This window comes from Anguilla rostrata, chromosome 7 (assembly GCF_018555375.3).
Source record: "Anguilla rostrata isolate EN2019 chromosome 7, ASM1855537v3, whole genome shotgun sequence".
Classification (NCBI taxonomy): Eukaryota; Metazoa; Chordata; class Actinopteri; order Anguilliformes; family Anguillidae; genus Anguilla; species Anguilla rostrata.
This window is the reverse complement of record NC_057939.1, coordinates 13,341,319-13,367,001: the sequence shown is the minus strand read 5'-3', so window position 1 is coordinate 13,367,001 and position 25,683 is coordinate 13,341,319. Positions and strand designations below refer to the sequence as shown.

At 45.4% G+C, this 25,683-nt stretch overlaps 1 protein-coding gene across 7 annotated transcripts in view; it reads left to right on the top strand.

The window, feature by feature from the left end:
• fgd4a (FYVE, RhoGEF and PH domain containing 4a) overlaps nt 1-25,427 on the top strand; it is a 53,842-nt gene extending 28,415 nt beyond the window's left edge. For all 7 annotated transcript variants that reach the window (XM_064342935.1, XM_064342934.1, XM_064342933.1 and 4 more), the window contains 16 exons: nt 8,294-8,410; nt 9,673-9,847; nt 13,111-13,540; nt 15,769-15,858; nt 16,161-16,306; nt 17,210-17,366; nt 18,856-18,994; nt 19,642-19,700; nt 20,293-20,439; nt 20,553-20,725; nt 20,824-20,854; nt 21,050-21,142; nt 22,265-22,390; nt 22,652-22,801; nt 22,954-23,094; nt 23,404-25,427. In XM_064342935.1, the coding sequence (XP_064199005.1) occupies nt 8,294-8,410; nt 9,673-9,847; nt 13,111-13,540; nt 15,769-15,858; nt 16,161-16,306; nt 17,210-17,366; nt 18,856-18,994; nt 19,642-19,700; nt 20,293-20,439; nt 20,553-20,725; nt 20,824-20,854; nt 21,050-21,142; nt 22,265-22,390; nt 22,652-22,801; nt 22,954-23,094; nt 23,404-23,661 (2,432 nt within the window). In that variant the 3' untranslated portion in view covers nt 23,662-25,427. The remainder of the gene's footprint in view (nt 1-8,293; nt 8,411-9,672; nt 9,848-13,110; nt 13,541-15,768; nt 15,859-16,160; nt 16,307-17,209; nt 17,367-18,855; nt 18,995-19,641; nt 19,701-20,292; nt 20,440-20,552; nt 20,726-20,823; nt 20,855-21,049; nt 21,143-22,264; nt 22,391-22,651; nt 22,802-22,953; nt 23,095-23,403) is intronic.
• Nucleotides 25,428-25,683: the final 256 nt, after the last annotated feature.

The window sequence follows — 25,683 nt, the reverse complement described above, 5'->3', positions numbered from 1 at the left end:
AAATATATACTGCATGCATGTAGGTAATCATTTGAATTTGCTGAAGTCTTTGACTGACGAATGAGCTGTTTGTGCAGTATCCATTCTGACTGTGCTGGTTGTGCAGTACAGTGAGTCCTTGGAGTCCATTTCCACGTGGAGTCCATGTGAATCTAATGTGGAATGGAGGGCTGAGCATTCCCTTCTCATGGCTGTGAAAGAGAACGCTGGCATATAATGAGAGTAATGGGGGTGAGAGTAATGGGGGAGCGTGATGCTCCCTGTCTCCCAGTCATTTTCCACTGCATCCGTTTTAAACTGTGTGGGAGGAAAAGTGGAGCCAAAATGGGGGGGGAAAGACCTCTAGACTTTCTGCCATCACTCTTGCTCATTTAAACGAGATTTAAGCCAATCAGATCGGTCCGAGTAGCATGTGGAATTTAGTAAACACTTTAATTCCCTTCAGAGGTGTTTATGTGTGTATCTGTGTGTGCTTGTCTTTGTCCCTGAGTTTTTGTGTGTATTTGTGTGTGTGTGTATTTGTGATTTGTTTGTTTTTGTTTTGTCTGCGTATGTGTGTGTTTGCGATTTGTTTGTTTTTGTTTCGTCTGCGCATGTGTATGTTTGTGTGTGTCTGTGTCTGTGTGTGAGTGTATGAGCATGTGTGTCTCTGCATACAGCATTCCTTTGGGATCATGGGGAATGTTCTGCATCATTCCAATTGGATTTAGTCCTTATTGCTGTCTAAAGTAAACAGTGAGAACTATTTGTTGTAACATTGTTGATTTGAAAAGCTTGAAGGGAATTCGCTTGATCTTCTGTTGCAATTGTTTTGCTTCACATCACTGTCTTTTTTCGGCTGCTTCATTTACACACCAGAGTGTATTAATCTGGCTGCATTACACTCGATTACACTTATAGTCAATTTGTTCTTGCATCATTCTCACCTTCATCACTGTGATAAACACAGTGTAGAGCTGATCTTATCATTTCTGAATGTAGGCTATGTTTGGCTAATCACTACGCTGCAGGACTGTAGATGTCAGATGGCTTTGTTAAAGCGACAGCAACAGATTATCAGAGGGAACTAACGTGTATGACTCTTGACCAGCTTTGGCTGTATGAGGAATTTCCTTTAGACATGCACACAGGGGCATACACATCTGCGCGTGCACACGCACATGCGCACACCCACTCATACACAAACACTCACACTCACGTACACACACACACACACACACACGCACACACACACCCACACACGCACATACACAGTGAGAAAAACAGGATTGGGGCACACCCTTTTTTTGCTCTCCAGACTTGGGCGTGTGCCCCTGTATTCAGCACAAAATTGGCAGATAAGTCATCAATATTTTATACAATCATCATGATATTCAGTCGATACGTTGGGTGAAGGTATATGATCATGAGGACAAAACCATTTTAAAATCACTCCATGGGGGGCGCAATAGTGCCAATGCTTGGACCCCTCCCAACGCCGCTTGCGGCTTTAATTGTTTTCGTTGTGCTCATCTTTGGAGTACACTGCATTCTGTCTTTCTGCCGGCCAAAATGCAGGTAGAGCAGTGTGAACACTGCAGAGACTCCAGTGATCTGGCACTGACCTGTGTTTACTCTAATCTGTGCCAAAGGTACTGATAATAGAGACCCCCGTTTCCGCAGCCCAGCAGAAGTCCGAAGATCAGCGTTGAACAGCAGCAATCTGTCTTGCGCTGTCCAGTGTTCTCGCAAAAAGCACTTCTTTGCACGACACGCCTACAGCTGTGAGTACAGTCGTACCAGGAAGTTCTGCATATGCTGTCCAGTAAATTTCTGTTCTCCAGAACGGCAGTTTAATCTTCAGCTGCTTTCTCGTCACTGTGCTAACAGCGGAAAGATGCGTTGCTATTTGCTACTCTCCTCAAAGACTTAAGTTTCATTAAAAACACTTCCAGACCGCAGTAAGAAATCGCCCATCGCAGTTTCAGTCTGTGGTCAGCTTGTGTTGGGTTGACAGTGTGTCACCAGTTGCGTGGAGACTGCTTGTTTGGTTATTGGAACGCTCTGATAGAGGATCATTCCTTTTTTGAGAGGTGCATATTTGGAGTTGATACACAGTACATATGAATCAAAAAAGCGAGATAGTTGCAGAATCTGCAGTGTTGTTTTGTGGGAAACAGAAGGACTCCAGATCAATACAATACAAACAAACTTTGAGCCACTGCGCTGCAAAATGTTTAATAAATAGGCTAAGTTCTATGCGTCAGTCATTGTGTTTCTTTAAATCGATTCATATCATTGTGGATGGCCACTAGATAAAAATGCCCCTTCTGTTTGCAACATAGGACTTTCACTAACTAGTGGTTTCATTTACTACACATTATTGAAAAGTGATCGCTATATTCTGTAGTCGCCCCCACCGAGCCAGCGCACAGCAGGCAGTGGGCTGAGAGCTGACCGTTCCCGGCTATCACTCAGGGAAACCCTCGCATCTAGGAAGAGGTGCGGGAGCTAGCGAGACACAAGCCTGGTGTGGCAGCTGGATTTCTTTCAAGCCCCCGCAACCTATACATCAAAATCAAGCTTAGAACCTGTAGTTTTTAGCTGTATGTGTTAGTTCTCTTCATTAAAAAAACCCAGTCGAAATATTGAAAAAACCGACGTTTTGCCTTGTATTTCAGTCAATATTCATCCGTTGCTGTAACATGCTGTATGTATCAGTCATACGTCTTGGCTATAATAAACACGAAATCCATTCATGGTAACAGTTGCCACCAAGGGAAAATATGAGGACATCAGATGGTTTGCAGTCTATCCAAACTTAGTTTAGAAATAAAATAAATACACACACATTTACACAGAGAAGCCCCCCTTCGCTCCCAGTACCTGATAGGTCTGTCTGTGTGATGGGAAGTTTGGTCATACTTTCTGCTAGTCTCAGTGAGGGGATTGAAGCTTGGCAGCAAGATAATATATACTTTAAAAACACGCTGACCTGAGGTAAACTTGTGGTTTTTTTATGCCTGGAGGTTTTGCTCTTATTTGCGGCCCCAGTGGCAAACTGAAAGGGGTTTTTTTGTTCTGTCTCCAGAGCTGGGGAGATGAAAGACTGGGGCTCTTTTTCCACCTCTGTGTGGTGGAGAGTGCCCTTTAAGAATTCACATTGAGAATGTAAGCGTGCGCCTGTTCTGTGCACTGTGTCATGGATTAAAATTTTCGGCTTGGGCTGGTTCTGTTGTGTTGAAGCGTGCAGGACTGCTGTGGTCCTAGAAACCCACGGTCCTGTGAGTTTTCCACTAACTCCTATAACCAGCTAAGACGTGTCCTGATTACAAGTGTAAGTTGCTATGGATAAGACCGTCTGTTAATTGCTGGTAAAACTGTCTTCCAGTCAGACTCGCGTGCCACCCCCCTCCCCCACTCACCTGGCACTCCATTTTAACCACGTCTCGTTTTACCAGTATGTGCCATGCATTACAAAAGCTTACTGAGTAATTTCCCTGTAGTCTAAATGAGTTCTGTTTATCTTCATTGCATAGCATTATGATTCTAGGTTGGCATAAGTCTACTCACATTTAGCTCTTTACTGATGCTGCTCTTCCCAGCCTGCTTTGAGAATGTAATTATTCCCGTCTGTCAATGTTGCTGACACAACTGTGGTGGATGAATTTATGTTATCTTTCACTGTAAGTCATTCTGGATAAGTCTCTGCTAAATGTAATGTAATGACATTGAGTAGACTTATGCCAACCTAGAATCATAATGCAAACCATAGATTCTTAGAGCTAATAGCCATGTAAACCCATTTACCATGCTATTAAAATCTTAGTGTGGTAAAGTAACAACTTGAGAGGCCCTATTCCAGAATTTGGTCATTCCAAAATTGGGGAAAAATAATAAATATGAGCGAGAATAGATACTAGTTACTAGGGAAGAATAACCCAGTATGACAACACAGTTGACAGCCCCACCATTCTTTTTACGCAAGGCACAGGCTAGCTGTTATTTGTAATTCTAAACTAATTGTGCTTCCAGCTGATTCACTCTCAACTATCCCAACAGGCTGAGGCGCCTCAGGCTTAGCGAGGTAATGGGGAGTTGCCATGGCAGCCAAAGTTGTATAAATAAGGCCCACCATTTTCAGGATTCATATCTGATCACATGCTGCACTCTTCCGCAAAATAATTTTTTAAATGGAAAATGTTATAAGCTCGTAATTAATATTTTTATAATAATGGCATTCTTTAGTGCAGTGAAAAGCCACCTGCATTTGAATTATGATTTTACAGGCATCCTAATATAATAAAAATAGATCATTTTATTACACAGCACAAATATTCAGGGTTCCTGGGTGGCTTGTTGCTAAAAGTGCTCAGCATAAAATTACAATAGGCACTAAAGCCACAGGTTCAACCCTTGGTTGTGTCATTAGCTGACCAGAAGTTTAAAGTGTCAGGACATCTTTGCTGTAATTTACTAGCATTTAGCAGGCACTGTTGTCCAGAGTAACTGGTAGTGTGACACCAGTGCAAAGGTCAGGGATTACAGTGCAGTAATTCCCTGGAGGGGGAAAGTATAGTCCCAAGAGACAGCAAGTGCAAGAAGTGTGGACTCCATTGACGACTTGTCAGCTACCCTATTTAACATTGAACTGAGTTATACGGACAACAGTATTATCATTAAACTATGTTGAAACCATGTTAAATTAACAACAGCGAAGGACCATAGGCTCCAAAACCAAAACAAGTTACACATAATCAAGTGTTAGGGCTGGCAAAAGCTGGTAAAAGAGTTGAGGCACAGTCTATAGGGGTGAGTCTTTAGTGTGCACTGGAAAAATAGTAAACATCTCTGCTCTTGTGGCTGGGACGCTTGTTCCAACACAGAGGAGCCAGAACAGATGTGGAGTTTGCATGTTCCACCCGTAGTACTCCGGTTTCCTCCTGCAGTCCAAACACATTAGGCTAATCGGAGACTCTTCATAGAATTGTCCATGAATGTGTGAGTGAGTGTTTGGGTCCTGCAGTGGATTGCTGAGCTGTCCAGGGTGTATTCCTGCCTTTGATCCAATGTCTGCTGGGATAGGCTCCAGGCCCCCCGTGACCCTAGAAAATGGGTGGATGGTTACAGGTAGCCCGGAGGGCAGTGTGGAGTGGTGTGTGGTTGGAGTGATTTAGGGGAACACAACTAGCTGTCAATTGCCATTGCTCCGGTTGTACTATATGGCATTGCAATGGTTAATGAATGAAAGGGAAGACACAGTGAATGTGCTTTGAGTGTGTCACAGTATATGATTCATATTCAAGGGGAAACGGAAATAAAAATCATCTGACGGGGAAGTGAGAGTGGGTAAGTGCATAAATTAATAAATAAATTCTGAGTCTAATATGCAAATCAAGAGCAGCTTCTCAAGTGGGAGTCCTGCTGGTCTGTATTATCTGCCCCCGATCCTGTAAAGGACTTGCTGCTGGAGTCTAAATTTCTGTAACCCCAATCATATGAGCGATTCATTCAGCCGGAATGAGCCTCAGAGCATGCTGGGATATAGGAGTGTAATGGGCTGAATTTGTCCCCTGGACTGAAAAATGGAGACAGAATGAGAATCTGTCCTGTCATACCTGAGCTATTGAACAGCAGAAATGTGGAGGAAGATTTGAGGGTGGGAAGACACGCAGTAAGGTCTACCATTTGATTAAAGATCATAGCTTTTGTCATTCTCGCTGTGTGTATGTATGTAGCATGCTAAGCCAACGTTCATAGCCTGCCCCTGGTCGCATCAACAACACGCTGACATCTTCTACTCCCCCTGCCACCCCCGCCCCCAGAGCCCCCTCACATGGCAACTGAAAGGGGACAAAATAGGGCCGGAAAAAAAATTTGCCAAGAAAGAGAGCCTTTGTTCCCTAACAAGTTAATGTCCACATGCTTCGGTTTAACAGGACGCTGGCCCTTAATTTGCATGAGGGTCCGTGGCAGGGTGTATTTACGAGCGTAGTTGGCTGTTCGCTAACGAGGAGCAGCTGACCTATTCGGTCGCGGCTTTTGAGACATGCTGAAGAAGGGGGCAAGATGAGACAGAAATGTGCGGACATTATCGTTTCAATCGCACCACATACTCGCACTGCACGCGCAGATGTGGGATTAACCTTTACGCTGCTTAAAAATGTTAAAGCACATTAAAGTGATTTATAATCCACTGCTCGTGTCAGCCTGAATTTAGACTCCTGGTCTTGCAGGGTGGAAGTTTTTTTCTCTTTAAATTATAGTTCTGGGTCATGTTTATTTGGGTACTCTTGATATGAATTTATTTCTGAGCGTTCAAAATGCTTGGCAACTTTTCAATTTCACGTATTTTCCACTTGTACAGCTGTATATATGCTGAGGTAATTCAGGTTAAGTATCTTTGCTTGCACCTCACAGCTACTGTGCTGCAGCAATGTCTTCCTTGGGAACTAAACTTCCATTTAAATGCAGATTCATCATCCTAAACTGCTGCTGTTCTTCTTGCAGGCCATCAATAGAAACATGGGGTTAGCTGAGGATATTAACATGTTTTTTAGCCTGGAAAGTGAAGGTGAAAAATGTGTGCTTTTTTTCAAAGTGACAAAGATTTAAACTTAGTTCAGCTGTATCAGTAGATCATCTGCATTGTCTCCAGTTGAAAGGTTTCTTTGCAGGCTTTTGGAGTGATGGAGCTGTGTGTTCGTTTTTGCTGTAAACATCATGATTATCTTCCGTCATAGTGTCTGCATTCCATAGCTGAACCACAGTATTAATAGCCTTATGATTCTCTGGCAATGTTCCGTTGCTGTTTCAAGATGGTTCAAGATTAAAGTTTTTTTTTTTTAATCCACTTGAGAGTGTAGACCAGGGGTCCTCAATCTTATCCAGAAAGGGCCGGTGTGGGTGCAGGCTTTCATTCCAACCAAGCAGTTACACACCTGATTCCACTAATCAAGGTCCTTAGCAAAGACACTAGTGGTTGATTAGTAGAATCAGGTGTGTAACTGCTTGGCTGGAATGAAAACCTGCACCCACACCGGCCCTTTCTGGATAAGATTGAGGACCCCTGGTGTAGACACTATAGTGTGTCGTTTGTCTGAACAAGCTTGTTTGTGTGGATCTTGAACTCAGCTTTTCAATTCTGTTTTCTTGCATCGTGGGAGGTATGTATCATGTTTCAATTCATTTGTGTACTTCAGTATATTGGGTGTGTCCATACATTATTTAGTTACTTATTTACCGTTTCAAATTTTGGCCAGATTTGAATCTTGTGGTCTGAATTAGTGTCAACTGTTGCTAGAATCTAAAACTGTGTTTCTTGGCCAGAAATACTGTACAAACTAGATGGTCCCTCTGAAATCGTTTAGCAGTTGTTCTATGACCATGCAAAATGCCTTTTTGCAGTCCGATAAAGCGTATGCCAAAAACGAAGTAATGTAATGAACTGGTGACTATGCAGAAGAGTTGCTTCTGCAGCAACACTGCAGCACGGGTCGGAGAACCATGCTTATCACATGCAGCAGGATGACCTGCTTAGATATCCTAAGTGAGATCATAGGTGTATTTTATGGAGTGCTTTGAAATGCGGAGGCCTTTGAGCAGTGCTGAAAATGAACCACCTGTTAGAATGTCTTAACGACTACTTGTATTTTTATTTATTTTTATTTTTCCATAGATTGCGTAGTTGCCGTTCTCGTTGTTAGTGTTAATCAGTTTAACCATCAGGGTCCAAGTTGAACTACGCGGTTGTTCCCTGCACTTGGACCGGTACTTCTCTCTAGGGGTTTCGTCATACTTGTTCCTGGTTATGGTTATACACTTTGTTGTACGTCGCTCTGGATAAGAGCGTCTGCCAAATGCCTGTAATGTAATGTAATGTAATGTGTTTTGACGTTTTCAGAGGCCTATATTTTTTACCTTTTAAGGCGCTGGTGTGCTTTTACTTTGTATAGTTAGGCTTCCAATAAACACTCTTAAGCTCTCTCTCCCTTAGTGATAAACATTCTGGCAATAGCCCATCTGCTCCAAGGTGATTATAAATCCAGTGCAGGTTTAATACAGATTAATACAGAACTGTAAGGGTTAGAGTTTCTTCTCCAAATAGTCATATGATGAGGAAGTGAATCTTTCAAATTAAGGCACAAATTGAAAATGACTTTACAGTGCACATGTAGAATGCTGTCAAAGCAGGTTTACCAGTGTGAAATATGACACAATGGGGTAATCGCCCTCTCCCACTTCTGCTGTCCTTTCTTCTTAAATTCTCATTGGGCTTGTGCTTTCTCTCTCTCCCTCTCTCCCACTGCTATAGCTCTCGGCAGCAGCCCCAGTGACCCTTGCAGTCCCGCTTCCCCCAGTGAGAGCAGTCGGGGGGGTGTAAATGGAAGAGGTAGGGCCTATAGGCCCTCACTGCAGCGCAAACCACCAGGTACAGAGGAGCAATCGTCCACCTGCATGCTACTGATCCAACATATCTCCAAATCTTTACATTCAAAACATCTTTAGAATCAAAAAGGTCATTTATGTAATGGCGTGCATTATCGGGCTGAATGGCCTGTTCTCATCATTATGTTGTTATGTTAGGTTACGTTACATTACATTATTGCGTGAATATATATTATGTACAATGGTGGAATGAACCAGCTGGTGACTTTCACTGGGAAAACAGCCTTGTGAAATGTGGGAGATACTTGTAAATTTGTGATATTCACCTCTGTAAAGAACACATATAGAATATCGGATAAGATTTAGACAGTGGAAACTCAAAGGTTTTCTCTCATCTGACATGATATCGATGCACATTCAGCATTGTCTAAGTAATTTTGATGATTGTAATGCTGTGTTCCGGCTAAGGAGCTCCACCGTTCATTTTCTTGAGAAGTTAGATGTTAAGATGTTCAGTCTGGCTTCTCGATGGTTCAGTGAACTGGATCTTATAGTGTGCACACCTCGCAGTGAAGCAATGAGAGGGTTGCGTGTCTAATCCCTGGATGATTCTGGATTATGACTCGCCCTGGTGGTGCACAGGGTGAGAGAGAGTGACTCCAGTTGCTCATAACCAGCTCATGCATGCTGGCCTGCTTCACAGCGAGTACATCACTAACACTTCCTGGATTCACCCGTGAGTCATGAACATGTATGGCAAAAGGAGCACACCCCACACGGAAATATCTGGTAATCCATGTTAGATCCTGCTGGCTGGGAATCTCACCCGGAGTTATGAGTCAGCTGTTGTGGTGTCTGCTTTAACCTAATGATGAGAATAAGCTGGGGCTGGACTTAGTGGGAAGAGGATTGGATAGGCTCTGGGCTTGACTCATCTTGCCCAGAGGCTGCAACATGCCCTTTTGCATAGCTGTCTAGAGCAGCTGTGTCAGGTTTCACAAGGTGAGACCCCTACAACCGGGGAGTGGATACAGCAAACTAGGTTAGACCATTTGACAGTTCGTTAATGCTTCAGAACACTGGGCCAAAAGTGCACTTACCCTGCGATATCATGCTCATGCTTCCGATTGACAAGATACTGACGAAAGCCTCTGCTGCCACCTTGTGTCTTGTTACAGCACAGCAGGCTTTGTGTCATATCTTAAGGTGGAACTTTTTCTTTATTCAGTTTGTCTGTTGCGACATTCATATTATTGGATGATGTCGACTCACAGCGTTTCTCTCCCCCAACCCCCTTATCCGCAGTGCCTCCAAAACCACCACACCTACAGAACTGCGTGAGTGAGCCCGGGACACCAACCCCAGGCCAGCAAGGACCCCTCAAAGCCAGGATGGAGGAGAGGAGAGGAGGGGGGGTGGCCGGGAGGGGCCGGGAGAAGCCCTCCAAAGTTTCTGACCTCATCAGCCGCTTCGAGAACAGGTAGCTGCATATCTCTCCTTGGGGCAAGCGCCATGTGGGAATTCCCTAATCTGGAGAAACGCCCCATGTATGGAAATGCTCACAAGAAGCAGCGGCATATAAATGCTTCATTTTATCACATTTGGGTGTCAAAGCATATTGAATTTGAAGATCACTTTTCCGGTGGCTTGCTACTAGTTAGTCAGTTAAATACATCTTCTCTTACTGGTAATAGCCACACAGTAATCTCGGATTGTTTGCGTGGTACAGGAAGAACTCATCCTATCTGTTATTTAAAAAGTGCTGGAACGTTCTTCTGCGCAGTCATTGGTTCAAGTATGGATCATTTTGTTTGTATATTCTCAGTTTTGGTATTAGTAGAATGCATACGTGTTTGTAAATGAAACCCAGCTAAAACCACGCTCAGATGATGCAACCTGATTCTAGATGATAGAGGCAACAGCCTAGAGAGCAGATATTCACAGAGCTGCAGGTCACTCAGACTTTGAGTCATTGAGATAATGAGTATGATAAGAGCTAAAAATAAAGTGGAAACAATGCAAACCAACACCTGCATGGTCCCACAAGTAGAACACCAGCTGCTGGGACTGCTTAAAGTGGTGTGTAAAAACTAGACCGTAGAGCTACTGCTAGGCACCTTCCGCCATATTCTGTGCAAGCCTTTGCTAATCTGCCGCGAAAGGCTCGTGTTTTTAATGACGGACTCTTGGGCAATCTGTAACTTTGCTTCTGTAAAACGTGGCAAGCAGGAAAGCGGGTATTTTGCGGCTAGTGCTATCGAGTTAAAAGATCAGAGCGTCTCATCTCTCATCCTGTGACGGTTTCTCCAGCGAACGTGTTTCCCAAGCAGCATGTTTGAGAGGAAGGAAATAAGATTCATATGAAGCAGGAAGTGTGTCCATGGCAGCGATACACGGCATAGTTAGAGGTTTTATTTGTATTATCAGTTAAAGAGCATCATACTAATTAACAGTATGTTGGCTCATTTTTTGTGTCTACTAACTGGCTTAAGTATGCAAACAATACTGAGGGCAAGACCAATGTTGTGAGCTCTTTGTAATTCATAAAAGCTATAAGCTTCCCTTATGGGGTAACAGGAATTTTTTTTACAACTCAGTGAGCAGTTGTTCATTCATCAATTGTAATGTCACACTTGGGTATTTTGTAAAAACAGAAGCTGTTCCCATTCAGGGCCTGTTTCTGGCACCCCCAGCTCTCAACATTTCAGGTCATCACCCCATTTTGTGAGGAAATCACAACAACAATAAGCCAATCAGATTTGTCTGTGGAAAACCAAAAACAGTGGAACCCTGGTACCCCCTAACGCCCTCTGGCCTAGTTCACTGCTCTGCAGAGCATTACCTCATGACACAGTCCCAGAGTGGGACTCTGGCATTCAGAGCCCCATTTAACATACAGTCAACCGAGAGCCAGTCGAAGCGTGAAACTGTTAAATTGAGTGTGTTTTTTCAATTGAGAATCTGTCATTAGTAACACAGAGCTGCTACAGAAGGTGCAGAGGCTGCGCTTGTAGCTACCTGGATATCTGCCACACGCCGCTAGTGTACAGTTTGAGATGGCCATAGTTTCATTCATTTTATTTACGTCAGTAAGACTTTGATGTAGCAGTGTGTTTGAACTGTGACAGGAAAAAGGGAAGAGTAGCTTTGTTGGTTCAATGACTTATTGTACAGCGGTTGTGTTTGTGCGTGTGTCTTGTGTGCGTTTATATGTGTGCGGGGGCAGAGAGAGAGAGAGAGCGAGAGAGATACTCAGATAAGTGTAAGAGAGAGAGCACTCATAGTGGCAACAGTGTGGCACTGTGGGATTCCATGTTCCGGTGGGTCACAGAGGGCTGGTACCTGTGCTGAGGCCGGAGTTTCAGTGAGTCAGGAGACATATTGCTGTACTGTAGGTGCGTGCTTTAGGGCTTTGGGAAACTGGGCTCGTGTCCTGGATGCGCAGGTGTCGTGATGGGACACAGAGTACCATTTTTTGTTGTTGTTGTTGTTGTTTTTTTCTAAACTGGAAATCACCCCAGTGATTTCAGATAGTCACATACACATCTGGTGGACACCCAGCATATGTATGGTAAATAAGTTACCCTGGATGAAAGCATCCTGTGGTTAATGCCTGTAAACATTAGTCAGACGTAGCGTTGATCCACCATCCCCTTCATCTTTAAATAGCCTCTTCCTGTTTGTGCAGACTGAGATGGTCTGCACATGCCAAACGGCTACTGTCCTCCCTTTATGTCTGTATTTACAAGCCTGCAGCCTTCCTTAACCTCCTGAGACTCACGTGCCTTATGTTTGTACAATTTGTCCGTTTGTGGGGAGAAACATTCACTGTAACAGTTTGTGGAGGGTCATTTATTCGAGGCTACAGTGGCTGAACCCACACCTGGGAATTGAATGTGCAGTCTTGCTGATAGGAGCCCAGTTCCTGGAGCTCTGCGCCACTTGGCGGCTTCCTGTAGGTGCCGTTCAGTCAGCGGGAGTTTGAGGTGGAAGCAGGTGAGGGGGGATTAGATCTGTGGTGGTGAGGAAGGGGGTGTCAGCGGGAGAAGGGAAACAGCTGGAGACCGGCTGTATGTGTGTGTGCGTGTGTGTGTGTGTGCATTTGTGTGTGCGCATTTGTGCGTGTGTGGTTGTGTGTGCGTGCATGTGTGCATGTGCGTGTGTGTGCGCGTGCTTGTGTGTGTGCATGTGCGTGTGTGTGCGCGTGCTTGTGTGTGTGCATGTGCGTGTGTGTGCGTGTGCTTGTGTGTGTGCGCATGCTTGTGTGTGCGTGCATGCTTGTGTGTGAACGCGTGTGTGTGTGTGTGTATATGCGTACGTGTGTGTGTGTGTGTGGGTGTGTGTGTGTGAGCAGAACTAGGGCAGTAGGGGATCTCCAGGGACTCACTGCAGCGTTGGCTCTGCCTGTCCATTCTGTCCTTTTCTCGGCTCCTCCCTTCTTCCCCCTCCCCTCTCTTCCCCCTTTCCTCCTCTGGCCCACACGCTTACATTTCCTCCACAGACACGCATGCCCCCACAGGAGAGGAGGAAGTTGTCACAGGGGCTTTATTTAGAGCTGTAGCACATAAAACCTGAACTGCACTGAGCATCCCTCTATTTCTCTGACTCTCTCTCTCTTTCTCTCCACCCCCTCCTCTCATTCTGGCGGCGCAGGATTGCTTAGCGCTGCAGACTGAACGCTCTCCCCCCCCCTCCTCCTGACTGTCTGCGTTCATCCTCATCCCCCTCTCTCTTCATCCACAGCCACGGAGAGGGAAAGAGGGACAGTGCCCTGCTGAAGCAGCCCGCCAGGTCCCCTAACCACACCGCGGCTCAGCGGGGGCCCCACCGGCCGCAGGACCTCAAACAGGAGCAGCCGGACGCGGGGTCCCTCCCCGGCGCCCCTCAGGATGCCCAAATACTCTCTGCCAATGGGGTGCTAGCCCAGATGGACGGGGGCGCGAGAGAGCCCTCTCCGAGCGGGCCAGAGTGCGCGGACCGCGGGACGGACGCGGCCCTGGTCAACGGGGAAGACGAAACGGACGCTAACGCAGAACCGAGCGCAAACGACGCGCAGCCCCAAACGGACAGGACAGACGCTGGGGCATCCGGAGGGGAGGAAGAGGAGGAGAGCGTCACACAGGAAGAGTCTCAGAATGAACAGAGGAAGGAGGATGGTGGTACGGAGCAAAAGGTAAGCGGGGAGGGGGAGGAGGAAAGGGGGGGGAGGGGTGACGAGAGGAACCGGCTGCAGACTGGAAAAAGAGAGTGGGGGAGAGAAGGTGATGGAAAAAAGCGAGGGAGGGAGAGAGAAAGAGGAAGAAGGGAAACCCAGAAGTACCTGCAGTCCACTGCTAGCCTTCGCGTTTTGCCGGGCGTCCATAGCTCAGTCGCTCCGAGTGTATTCCAGCGAGACGGCAAGGGGCTTGGAGCCGCTAGCCGCGTGGCGCTACATCTGCTGAACAGCAGCGTCGGAGCGCTATGAATGGCACCCAGAAATGCAAGTCATCCCCCAGCACTGTGGGGGCTGAGCGCTGTGGGGGGGGGGGGTTCAGCTCAGGGTTTGTGTTTACCGAGTCTCTCGCCCTGTCTCTCACATTCCCCTGCCGGTAATTCAGCCGCCGCCCTCACCTAGTCTAGTGTAAGTTTCGGCGTGGGCTGAGAAGAGAGATCGTACGCAGAGTCGGTTCAACATCCCACCGTAGAAAAAAAAATAGTGCTGTCTGCAGCTACGTGATTATAAATATCAATGCTCTGATGCTGTTTATTTATAGTTGTGTTTCAGTGGCCTGCTATCTGCCTCACGCAAACAGTTAGTCAGTCTCATGTGAACGAGTTTGAGGATGTACTGTATATTGGAAAGTATCTTCACTAGCTGGGGTCAGAGAGACATGGATCAGAGCCTCCAAAGTATGAGGGTAGTCATGTTACTCCCCCTTTCATCTTAAGTGGCTTGTTTAATTAGGAAGCCCTACACTACTGAAATGAGTATTTCACAGAACAGGACTTTAACCAATGAGGAAATAAGTTATGTTTCTTGTTCTGTTTTTCTGGCATGTATTTCTGGTTCTATTTCTGGTACACACACTGCTGTTTGCTGTTTAGATTTGCATGTACTATACCATTTTGTGCTTCTTTAAAGCTTCTCAAAAGATTAACTTTGGAATCGCAAGTGCTCAAAATACCAAGTTCTTTTCCATTGCAATTGTTAGATGTTTATCAGCTGCCAGAAAAAAAAGTCTTAGTCCAATTTAGAATTCTGAGGAGAATGTGTCGTAGGAAAAGCCTTTTAAAAATAACAGGGATTTTTTTCAGACAGTAAAGAATCTGTAACATATGTCTGCCCTCCCCTCATTCCTCCTACACCCTAGCATTTTATTATATTATACTCCTGCATCAGTCACATGACCCAATCTTTCAATTAACCACAATCTTCACACTAAGCACACTTGTTCTCGCTAGTATGTAGTACTCTATCCTAGGAATTATTGGGGAAGAAATTTTAAAGAATAAACATTTTATCTAAATTTTACACATACATTTTGGAATGTTCAAGAGATTTTTGTATTACTCGTGTAGACAATAATTCTGTGTTGAATGTTTGTGGGGGAAACCACGCGAGGGGTTATGTTTTAGGAGTACGTCTTCGAGCTTGTTTGATCTCTGAGTCTTCACTGTCTCCTTGTGGCAGTCTCCCTGAGATCTTTGCTGCCTGTAGCTCAGTGTTCGTACGGAGGCCCAGTCTGACTGCATACCCCATATACAGTAAAGGGCTTCAGTGAGAACAGTGGTCTCGCTTCCACTTTTGGAAGGGAATTGGGTTTTGTCGGTTAGGTCTTGCTGCAGTTGGTAATGGGAAATGGGATGTATGGGTGCGTGACTTCAGTGGAGGTGGATTTCATGAAGAACAGCAAAATAGTGTACATTGTTCATTTAATGCAGGAAACCCCACTGTATTTCAGTGCTATTACAACAATGAGGTCTTGTTTTGTGTGTGTGTGTGTGTGGGGGGAGGGGGGGTGTGCTTGGGTGTGTTCACTATTTAGTAGTTCAGTATTGAGAATTTAACCTCACCTGCGGTATTGTTTCAGCTACTTCAGATCAGCTGTGGTCTTGTTTCTTGCCACACAGAAGCTAATTTGAGGCAGATATATCTTCAGTTTGTTATTCTTCCCCAGATGAATACTGTTTTGTGCCTGCATTGTGCTTGTGGTAGCACTGACTACTGTGTATTTATGGCTTTTACAGTTACTATTGCCCACCAGTTGTCTTCTCTAAATTCAACAACCCCACCTCCTACTGCTTCTCTAACCCGTGCCTGCTCTCTCCCTTATCCAGCCAATGGTGTGTGAGGTTCTTAGCACCTGTTTGATGATATATCAGCCTATGGACCAACTCACCAGCTTCTTTTGTCTTTCGAAGGAGACCAATGAGCAGAAGCTGTATAAGATTGCCAGTGAGCTCCTGCAGACGGAGAAGGCCTACGTCAATCGACTCCACCTGCTGGACAAGGTCAGTGTGTTGCAGGGGTTCTGGGGGTTCTCAGTGCCTGGAGGGGGTGCATGAATTTACTGTCAGTTCACTGACCGTAATGTTGTGAGAATGGCTGCAGTTGTCTCCAGCTGATAAATCTATTGTAATGTACCATGTACCATACTCCTGCTGTTCTCTTCATCATTATAATTTAAAATTAATATAGCATGGTATTGATTGTGAGGCCTGTGTGTGTATGTGCATGTGTGCGTCTGCGTGTGCGTCTGCGTATGTGTGTATGTGTGCATGTGTGTGTGTGCCGACGTGTTCCCCCGATGCAGGTGTTCTGTGCCAAGCTGATGGAGGAGGCAGCCAAAGGAACGTTCCCAGTAGAGGTGGTGAAGAACATCTTCTCCAACATCTCCTCCATCCACGCCTTCCACAGCCAGTTCCTGCTGCCGGATCTGGAGAAGCGCATGGGGCAGTGGTGAGCGTGTGCCCCCGTTTCTCGTACACCCTCGGGGAGAGCACAGTCTCCTCACAGCCCTGGTCGTTCAGAGGCAGAAACACCATCAGTGTTTCACATATCCTGTGCATGCCATTAACACATTTCTGTATGTTTAGTCATGGCCGTGTATAGGCTCTTTGTAAGCTCTGCGTTGCTACACACTTGTTGTGACACCAAGGGAAGGAAGAAATACTGAGCGCAGTTTGTGCTGCTAAATGTGTTAAGAGCTGCATGCACTACCCATACCATATTAATGACGGAGCCACTTAAGTATTAATACAAATCAAGTAACTGAGCAACCGTGCTCAAGTAGTGATGGTGCAGATGTACAAGAGCATTTTTCATCTTCTCCATTAGTTTGCAGTTGAGGCTGTGCCTCATCTCATTTGTCTGAGCACAATTTGTTTTTCATTTTACTTAAAATTGGATGGTGGTGCCAAGTTACCTCTAAGTGCATAAAGATGTAAAATGCTGGTTTTGTTCACATTTGTTTTTGAAGTTGAGCAAGCATTACTTTTAAAAGGGATTCATGTCCATTTGGTGCACAAATAATGGTACATGAATATTAATGACTAAAAAAAGGAACCACTGAGCCACAGATAAGATCTGTTTAATGACCAGCAAATGGACGTCCTCTTGGAACAGCTAATGCAATTCATAGAATTTGACCATGTTGAATTAATGCATTTTATCAAAGTAAACATTGTAGGAGAACAAATTGAAGTAAGCTCGGGCTAAATAGCCTTTTTCACACACACATACACACACTCACACACTCACACACTCACACACTCACACAAACTCACAAACTCACACACTCCCACACACACACATGCACACACACACACTCACACACTTACTCCTCCTCTCTGTCCCACACAGGGCTTCGATGCCTCGCATTGGGGACATCCTGCAGAAGCTCACTCCTTTCCTCAAAATGTACGCAGAGTACGTGAAGAACTTTGACAAGGCCATGGAGCTTCTGAAGCAGTGGACCGAGCGCTCTCCTCAGTTTAAGGCCATCATTGTCGACCTTCAGGTGCGTGCAGCACGCTGTCCTAATTTACGCACAATCCTAATGTAACCATGGCTGCATGAGGAAGCGTTACTGGTGAAATGTGCTCAGAGACACATACAGCGCCTGTCACTCATTTCCACTGTGTTGTATTATTTCTAAGGGCCAGAAGAAAATCATTTCTTTGAATGATCTCAATATTCATTAAACATTAAACATAACCTTGTCTTTCGTAAACTTTAATCTTAACATATAACTTTGCAACCATGTTATATTTGCTGCTCTGTGTCTTGGCTAGGACACTCTTGAAAAAGAGATTTTTAATCTCAGTGAAGTTTTCCTGGTAAAGAAAAGGTTTAAAAAAACAGCTTGAAACAGGAATGCATCTCAGTCAGACATGGTACAGGATGTTAAGCAGTAAAAACTTGAAAAACTCCAATCTGAAAATAAATTATTTGTTTATATTTGTATCTGGGAGGCTAATTGCACTGGTCCAATCACTTTAACTCAATAGGATGATAAAATCCATGGTGATGCCAAGCTACATTCATCATAATGAGAATACTCTTGCAATCTAAATAGGCTTTATGGCCAGTTACAGTTGAACATTTTGTAGTATGACTTTACAGAGCAGGAAACAGCATTGTGGTTATATTTACATCACTTCTTGTGAAACACTATTAGTCACCACTGTGGTTCATCTACAAAAATGGAACTTTAAATTTTTAGTATTGTAATGTAAGGTGGAAGTAAAAGGATCTGGCAGCTCTGGAGCCAACAACTTCTAGACAGGAGCAGCAGGGACTGAGGGGCTCTGGGGATGGTCTTAGGGCAGTAGCAGGGACTGAGGGGCTCAGCTGAGATGGTCTTAGAGCATTACATTACATTACATTGCAGGCATTTGGCAGACGCTCTTATCCAGAGCGACGTACAACAAAGTGTATAACCAAAACCAGGAACAGGTGTGTTGAAAACCCTCGAGGGAAGTACAGTTCCAAGTGCGGGGAACGACCGCGTAGTTTAACTTGGACCCTGTAGGTTAATCTGATTAACACAACAAAAACATCAACAAATCAGTCGATGCAAATAAAACAAGCAATATTTGAGTAGGCACAAGTGCAATAACTAAGTCAACTAAGATAAACAGCTTACCTAGCTACAACCCTAAGATTATATAGTCAATTAGAGACTACAGGGAGGTAGGGAGGGATGGGGAGAGGTGCAGCCTTCAGTCGTGGTTTGAGGGTGGTCAGGGTCTCAGCTGTTCTGACTTCCCCGGGAAGGTCATTCCACCATCGTGGCCGGGCAGTAGCAGTGTTACTGTTACTGCAGTTGTTTGTGGTCATAATTCTGTATTGTGCTGTTCAGAGCCAGCACACAGTGTACTGCTGTTGTCTGTGATTGTGTGTAGTGACATGCCGTGTTGTAAAGAGCCCAGCTCATTGTGTGCTGTTGTGCAATGGTTCAGTGTTATCTTTGTTCGTGGTGTGTAATGCTGTGCTGTGTTGTGCAGAGCCAGGAGGCGTGTGCGAGTCTGACGTTGCAGCACCACATGCTGGAGCCAGTGCAGAGAGTGCCTCGCTACGAAATGCTGCTGAAGGACTATCTGAAAAAACTGCCCCCGGACGACTCGGACCGGCGCGATGCAGAAAGTGAGTGAGGGAGAGCTGGCCTGCACAAACCACGAGAATGTTTGACAGCAGTTTTTTTGTGCTTTTGTGTCTTGGAGTTCCAGTCTATGGTAATCTTTGTCTTGAGATCTGAAGATGCAATATGCAAAATTAATTATGAGTATACGCATGAGTACCAGAAGTGTATTGGTTTACTCTGTCACCAGTTGTAACGTTGTTTGTGCATACGTGTATAATTTCATGCACGCTTTTGTTTCGCACCGACGAACACCTCATAACTAGTCTCTAATTGTATAATTAGTCCAGTGTCTTTTCTGATTGGTAAATAAGTGCTGAACTCAGATTGCCTACAGGGACACCTCTAAAATAACATCTGAAATTCAGTTTGGCCATGTGGTTGAAATGTTCTCCAGGCCTTAATTATGTAAACTACGTCAGCCAGTCCATTGATATCAGTATATCTGCACACCATGGTGCCCTAATAAACTTGACTTGTCAGTGTCTGAGCTCAGTAACCAGGACAACCAAAACTTTGATGAGCAGAAACGCTGTTTGTTTCCTTTCTGTGTTTCACTGCTTGTTTCACAGATTTATTTGTGAGTTTCAGTCTTCAGTTCCTGGATTTGACTGAGGATGTAAGTCATTGAGCTTCTTTGTCTCTCCTTCAGAGTCTCTGGAGATCATCGCCATGGCAGCCACGCACTCCAACAGTGCTATTCGAAAATCGGTATGACCATGTAGTAAAACTGTTCCATCTATGCGCTCCACATATAACATATTGCAGTGTGTCTTATGCATGCATTTACTTTTTGGCCAAATAGGTTTCTGTTGTTTCTGAAACTTATTTACTTTCTATAGCTGGTACAGTATCACTCCATTGTGTTCAGGTCAATCAGCGCATCCTCTTCCTCTTTCTGTCCCTACAATCATGGGAAGTGTTACGCAGAGTTCCACATTGAATAGGAGATGCATTCTTTTCATGAAAAATTCAGTCCTGCTCTGTAAATGGACTGTTTCTTCCTGCTTTGCAAGCCTGCAGTCTTTGTCCATAGTGCCACCCAGTGGCACTAAATTTTATTGTTGGGTTTGTGTTTGCACCTCAGAAGTCCTTTATGTCATATATAATCCTTGTTCAGGAAGGCAGTGTAATGTGGTTCCTCTGGTTGAGAAATATTTGTGGAGAGAACAACAAATCACTGGGTACAGACAGGTTCAGCTGGTCTCCCCAGCTGCTTCAAATCTACGTCAGTTGAGTTATAGTCCTTGTTCTTGTCCATCCTCTACGCCGGACTGAACATTTGTGCCATTTTGTCTTCCAGGAGAACCTGAAGAAGCTGCTGGAGATCTATGAGATGCTGGGGGAAGAGGAAGACATCGTCAACGCTACCAACGAGTTCATCAAGGAGGGCCACATCCTAAAGCTGGCAGCCAGGAACACTTCAGCCATGGATAGATACCTCTTCCTGGTAAGGACTGCAGGAACCACTGCTTAGCTGAGGGGAGGGGTTGGGTTTGAGTTTGGGCGAAGCAAATGGAGGAATCCCATGTGATCCATGACCTTTGACTTCCCTCCTCCCAGTTCAACAACATGCTGCTGTACTGCGTGCCTAAGTTCAGCCTGGTGGGTCAGAAGTTCACAGTGCGCACACGGATTGGCATCGACGGCTTGAAGGTCCTGGAGACCTCCAATGAGGACTACCCCCACACCTTCCAGGTGTCCGGCAAGGAGAGGACCCTGGAGCTGCAGGCCAGGTAAGGTTGGAGCGCCATACACCAAAAAATGACTGAGTATTACTTATTACTTATTTATGTAATTATATTCAATTCAATGAATTTAATCTTCCCTTCAGCTCGGAACAGGACAAAGTGGGCTGGATAAAGGTACGTTTCGTGTTCACACTTCATAACAATATTTTGCCATTCACTGGCAGGCTTTGTAGGAAAACCTACGTATACAAGTGTGTCCCTAGAGAATGCTTTGTAAGTTGAAGGAGACACCTAGACATGAATGCTGAAACAAAAATCAACTGCGTATTGCCAAAATCGATGTTTTGAGCATTCCCCTATATTTTACAGGCTTTCCAGGAGACGATAGAGATCTTCCACCAGAAGAATGAAACATTCAAAACTGCCTTCAAAGAGGTTGAGGAAGCCCAGGGTGAAGTGTCTGTAAGTGTTGCAACTCGACCAGTTACATTTACATCATATTCATTTGGCGGATACTCTTAACCACGGCGACTTACAGTGTAGGAGGAAGTGCATTCACATGATTGATTGATGATGATTGATTAATATGAGCAATAGTGTAAGACTTGACTCACCGCATTCCCAGACCAAAGAGTAAAAGCGCAAACACTAATGCAAGTTTACTATGCTAACCCAGAACCAAAGTACACATCCTAAATACATACAGGCCCTAAGGCAATAAACATAAAACCATAAAAATATCATGAACTGAATTAGTACCAAAGGTACCAGTAATATTGGGTGGGGAAGGCAGGGAAACTGGGAAGAGGTGGGTCTTCAGTCTGCATTGTCAGACAGTAGATAATTCTGTTGTCCTAACCACTTTGGGAAGTTCATTCCACTATTGTAAGGCCAGAACAGACAAACCTGACAGACAGTCCTGTCTGGGAGAAGTGACTACGCTAGGAGGAGAGAGCCAGTCACCTCAAGTCTGCAGAATGGAGAGACCAGGCCAGGGTATAGGGTAAAGATATTTTGGAAGTATGGTGGAGCTGTTCCACTCACTTCTCTTTAGGCTAATAGCAAGGTTTTACACTTGAAGCAAGGAGTAACATGTAGCCAGTGAAGTTAGATGAAGCCTGCAGCCTTTGTCACACCTCAGCCTTACCCAGGTTGATCTTACGATAACAGTCCACCATTATTATGTGAGATTCCATGAGAGTTGACGTGAGACCTGGGTGTCTGATGGTGGAAAGGAGAGAAAAAGCTCCTCATAGAAGTGGAATGAGAAACCATGGGAGAGGATAGACCCAAGAGACTGCATTTAAAGGGAACAGAGGCCAGGTACGTAGCCTTGGGGGTCACCTGAAGGAAGGTCTTGAGTCAATCCGAGCTACAGCATGGCCCAGAGATTTCGTCCACTTTAAAGCTGTGCTTGAGATTCTGGGTGAGGTCAGGGTGCAGAGCAGGAGCAGTGGTCTACTGTGTCAAAAGCTGTGGAAGGGTCCATCAGGATTAGAACCGAGAATAGGGAAGATGCACTCGCTCAGGAATTTGTCAGTTTGACTCGTTTGTGTGGGTGTATTTCCTGTGTCTGTTTTGTAGACGGCGGAGCTGGGGAAACGAGCTCCCCGCTGGATTCGAGACAACGAGGTGACGATGTGCATGAAGTGCAGGGAGCCCTTCAATGCAATTACGCGCCGTCGACACCACTGTCGAGCCTGCGGCTATGTGAGTCAAATTAATCCACGTCCTCCGTCATTTCTCACCAGGAAACTTCCACACTGGCATTTTATTACCTGCGACAAACATAGACTTTATAATCTAGTCCTCAGATATGGAGATACGGTTTATTACCCACCCAGATAACACAGCTACAGTCTGGAGTATGTAAATCATGGTGCAGACGAGAGAGAACATACCTTTTCCATGGTAACCGAATCTAGGTCAGTTACAGGCTTAATGACGGCCTGCTGATGATCTGTGTTTTAGGTGGTATGCTGGAAGTGCTCAGATAACAAGGCTGCCCTGGAGTACGATGGCAACAAGATGAATAAGGTGTGCAAGGACTGCTATGGCATCCTGATGGGCGGCTCGGAGGGCGAGAACCGGGCCGAGGGCAAGAAGAAGGGTATCCTGGAGGTGAGGATACCTGTCCCCACTTTACACAGGGCACACCCCTTACCTGTCAGAACTTTCAGAGGACACCGCTTTAATTATCCCAGCTTAACACTGGGTAGACCCCTTGCCTGTCCCAACTCTGCATGAGACCCAGTGTTCTCCCCCCACCCCAGATTGAGGCCGCGCAGTTCTCAGGGAGCAGCATCATGTGTGGCTTCCTGCAGTACAGTGAGAAGACCAAGCCCTGGCAGAAGGTGTGGTGCGTCATCCCGGAGAAGGAGGCGCTGGTACTCTACCTGTATGGTGCGCCACAGGTGAGAGCACATAACTGTTCTCTATTGATCTGAAGCTGAAGCTGAAGCTAAACCGTAAAATGGGCAGTACCATCTGAAACCATTTCAAAAGCAGTTAGCAGTTTGAACCAATAGGAGGTTTGTGTCTTCCTCTGAAGAGTTAATTGCTTTGATGGTTCAAAAGTCAGACTGTCAGCACACGAAAGCTCCTCCCACTATGTGGCTCACAAATCTCTGGCACTATCAGTGTTCTTTAGCCAACCCATCTGTGAGAAACGCGAATGCCCAGATTGTTTTGACTCAACCCTCTCCCCTTCCCCACTCTCCCAGGACGTGAAGGCCCAGTCCACCATTCCCCTGCTGGGCTACAGCGTGGAGGACACTTCTCGCTCGGCTGACCCACCCTCCAGCTTCCGCCTGTCCCAGTCCAAGTCCGTCCACAGCTTTGCGGCTGAGACCGAGGAGCTCAAGCAGCGCTGGCTGCGGGTGATCCGGGTGGCGGTAACAGGGGAGGTGCCCGAGCCGCCGTCGCCATCCAACGGTGGATTGGGGGACGTTGTCCAGGCAGGAAGCACTGAGAGCCTCTGAGAGTCGCGCCCCCCCCCTCCCAAAAAAAGAAACTCCCAGACACTCCCACAGACGCTCTGAACGTTGCTGTTTGTCCGTCAGACCCGCTGGCGACAGACTCTCACACACAAACACTCACAGGCTCTGTCTCCCTGCTGTAGAGACTGCCCCTCTGTGTCCACATGACATGTGCAGTCCCCTCCAAAGGCTCACGGTAACCCTGCAAGGAAATGGACTTCAAGGAACCGGAAACCGCGGAGCAATCAAATCAACACTACGCACAAGGACGAGCCTGCAGCCGCCTCCCCTCTTCAGGGGTGTCCGTGAGAGAGGCCTGTCCTCGCACCCAGGACCTCGACACACCGCCTGTCTTGACTACTGTAGTGCCTGCTTCAACCTGAATTTGTTTTTTTATAGACCCGGTGCTGCAGGTCTGAACGTCATCAACAGGTTGCTTTTTTTCATACACCGCAGCTTGTTACTGTACATAACGCTAGCGAGCCTATGAATATAGTGCGCTATATTTTTCCTAAAAAGGAACAAATGCATTTTTATGTATAGAGACAAAAACTTTGTGTGTATGACAAGACATGGACAGTCGGTTTCTCACTGGAGTGCAACAGAAGCCCTGCAGGACTAAGAAACACAACCGCACACACCCTCACTCATGGGGTATCCGTTCATTTTGGTGCCAGACCTCACGTCCTCCCTGGGATGCAGTCTGATTTCCCGCCTTTTTGTTTCGGACTACCCCAAGATTCAGCAGAAGCAGATTCACCACAGTGACAACACCAAGTTCCTCTCCCACCGGACTGGCACCACTTGTGCTCAGCAACAGCTGTAGAATCTGAGTCCCTGATAGATAGTCTGCAAAGCAATTCACAAATAAGGTTCCAGGGTTTCCACATTAGAACTGCAATTTCCTCCTAAGCTAAATTGTACTATGAAAGAATGGGCAGTCAAAGCTCAGATCAACTGAGCCGTTCCCTCTTCCTGTGGAGAAATGTCACAGCAGATGGAGTATTTCCCATGGGGTCTGACCTGAGGTTGTCACATACTGTTGGCATCATGGGTAAATCTGTGGCACTGCTGCCATATAGCTGAGAAAGTGTTTTTTTTTATTTTGTTCTTCAGACATATCCCTTGACTGTAAGGCAGGAATCAGAGATGAATGTGTGTTGTCATTTTATGGCTATGTCATTATTTAGAGTCAAACATTTTATCGCTGTCATTAAAATATTTTGTCTGAAAGGTTTACGAGCTGTGACTGCACATGAGCACAGGCACAAAGCACAGCCTCATGGCAGTATTGTAGATGGGACAAAAAATGGTTGTCTAGTATAGCTGTAACCCCTCTGCTCAACTCCAGCTTCGTAGACAAGCACACAGTACATTTATTAGTGTTTTCCATGTTTGCCATCGCGCAGTGAAGATGGAAGATAGTTTTGATAAGACTACTGAGGACTGGACTGTGTGTGTCAGACACGGGCCCCTCTCACAGAAAGAAAGGCACAATCAAGGACTGTCACCCTCGGCCAGCTGGGGGTGAAAAACCAGTGTACATGTACCATGTAAATGTTTTTAAATACTGTAATTAATTTTATTATTTAAAGTAATTTATAGGATAAGTGCATGGTAAAAAAAGAAAATTGGCACAACTACTTTTTTTAAATCCCTTACCTTTCCATTTGCGTGTTTGGAGTTCTTGGTGAAGCCATAGCCGCGGCCATATATGAACTAACATGCTCTTTTTAATATATATATATAAAAAATTTTCTCCAAAATTGTATGTTGATGTGTATGAAATTATTGCTCTATACACCAATAACCAGACCAGTGTGCTTATACCCAGTACTCATATACCCATACATACACACACAATGGACTGGGATAATGTGCCTGTTACATTCCAAAGACCCCCGTTTCAACATAAAAGTCTGACCATTCCCAAATCCTGTCATGCTTAATCCAGGTGTCCCTGATACTTAGGTGGACCACTCATCTTTTTTAATAGAGCACTATCTCGTCATCCAGATCTAAATG